This window comes from Charadrius vociferus, unplaced genomic scaffold (genome assembly GCF_000708025.1).
Source record: "Charadrius vociferus isolate BGI_N301 unplaced genomic scaffold, ASM70802v2 scaffold688, whole genome shotgun sequence".
NCBI classification, from domain to species: domain Eukaryota; kingdom Metazoa; phylum Chordata; class Aves; order Charadriiformes; family Charadriidae; genus Charadrius; species Charadrius vociferus.
The window spans coordinates 1,982-3,070 of NW_009649462.1; the positions used below are offsets into that span (position 1 = coordinate 1,982).

General features: G+C 42.2%; 1 protein-coding gene across 1 annotated transcript in view; it reads right to left on the minus strand.

Annotated features, from left to right (window-relative positions):
- Positions 1-1,089, minus strand: part of LOC104290668 (ATP synthase subunit alpha, mitochondrial) — a gene marked incomplete at its 5' end in the record, with an annotated part of 7,421 nt that overhangs the window by 98 nt on the left and 6,234 nt on the right. Inside the window, 2 exons of the mRNA XM_009889792.1 lie at positions 683-840; positions 1,067-1,089. The exon at positions 1,067-1,089 is cut by the window's right edge and continues 116 nt beyond it. Of these exons, the coding sequence (XP_009888094.1) occupies positions 683-840; positions 1,067-1,089 (181 nt within the window). The remainder of the gene's footprint in view (positions 1-682; positions 841-1,066) is intronic.

A 1,089-nucleotide genomic window follows, 5' to 3' on the forward strand; every position in this document is an offset into this window, starting at 1 on the left:
TTAAACTTCTGAGGCAGGAATAGATATATGGTCAATCCCTGACTAAGGCAAAGAAAAACACCTTTACAAACCTGTCAATTTTAACAAAGTTAACATATTTCTGTGATGCGTGGATCTATACCACTGAAACTAACAATAACATCCCTTCTCCTAAAAAATTAGTCCTGTTTAAGAACTAAGGTTTGTCAACAATTACTTTCCAAACAGCTGTACATAGTTCAACAAGGCTCCATCTTCTCTAGAGTTGTGCCTCAGAGATGGAAGGCACATGATTTGACTGATGACACTAGCTGGGACCAGTTCAGAGGACAGGACTGTGGAAATTCTCAGTCCCTAACAGTCCACTCAGCAGCACTTAATCCATGGTACTGTAACAGCACAAAGCTGTCAAAAATATGGGAACTGACTAGATTAAGTGATTTCAGTATCAGATTAGAGGAGAGGTATGCAAATAGGTTCATTTTCTGGATTAGCTGTATTTTTAAAGTCAAAACTGGAGACATGAAGCTGAGCTCTGGAGAGCAGTGCAAGGACAGCAGAAAGGCTGGTTTAACCTCCAGTTCTGGTACAGGCAGCTTAAGGCCTGATGTTCTGAGGCCTGTACACTAAATTAACAGTTCAGTGGCCATTATCTGCACTCCAGCCATCAAGTCAATACCCTTGGGATGAAGAAAGATAAATCATCATACCTGATCGTGGAGAGGAGGGCCTGGTGCTGGCTCAGTACATGAGCTAGGAAAGCACTCTCAAATTTAGTTATTTTGCTGGGCTCCAGCTTGTCCAAGTGACCTCTTACACCAGCATAGATGACAGCAACCTGTTCCTCAATAGCCATGGGAACTGCAGGAAAGCAAGCATTCATGCCATTGGTAACTCTTACATCAGGACATATCAGACTACAGAGTCCTCCTCTGAAAAATCAACTGCACATAAGCAACACTGTTCAAAGTCAGTCTGTATTTACTACGTCCACAGAATGGATGTGGTAAATGTTGCCACAAAGACCAACCTCATTAGTAGAGGAAACTAATGGGAATTGCAGACTTGTCACATCCAAGACACTCACCATACTGTCCTTGTTTGAGTAGC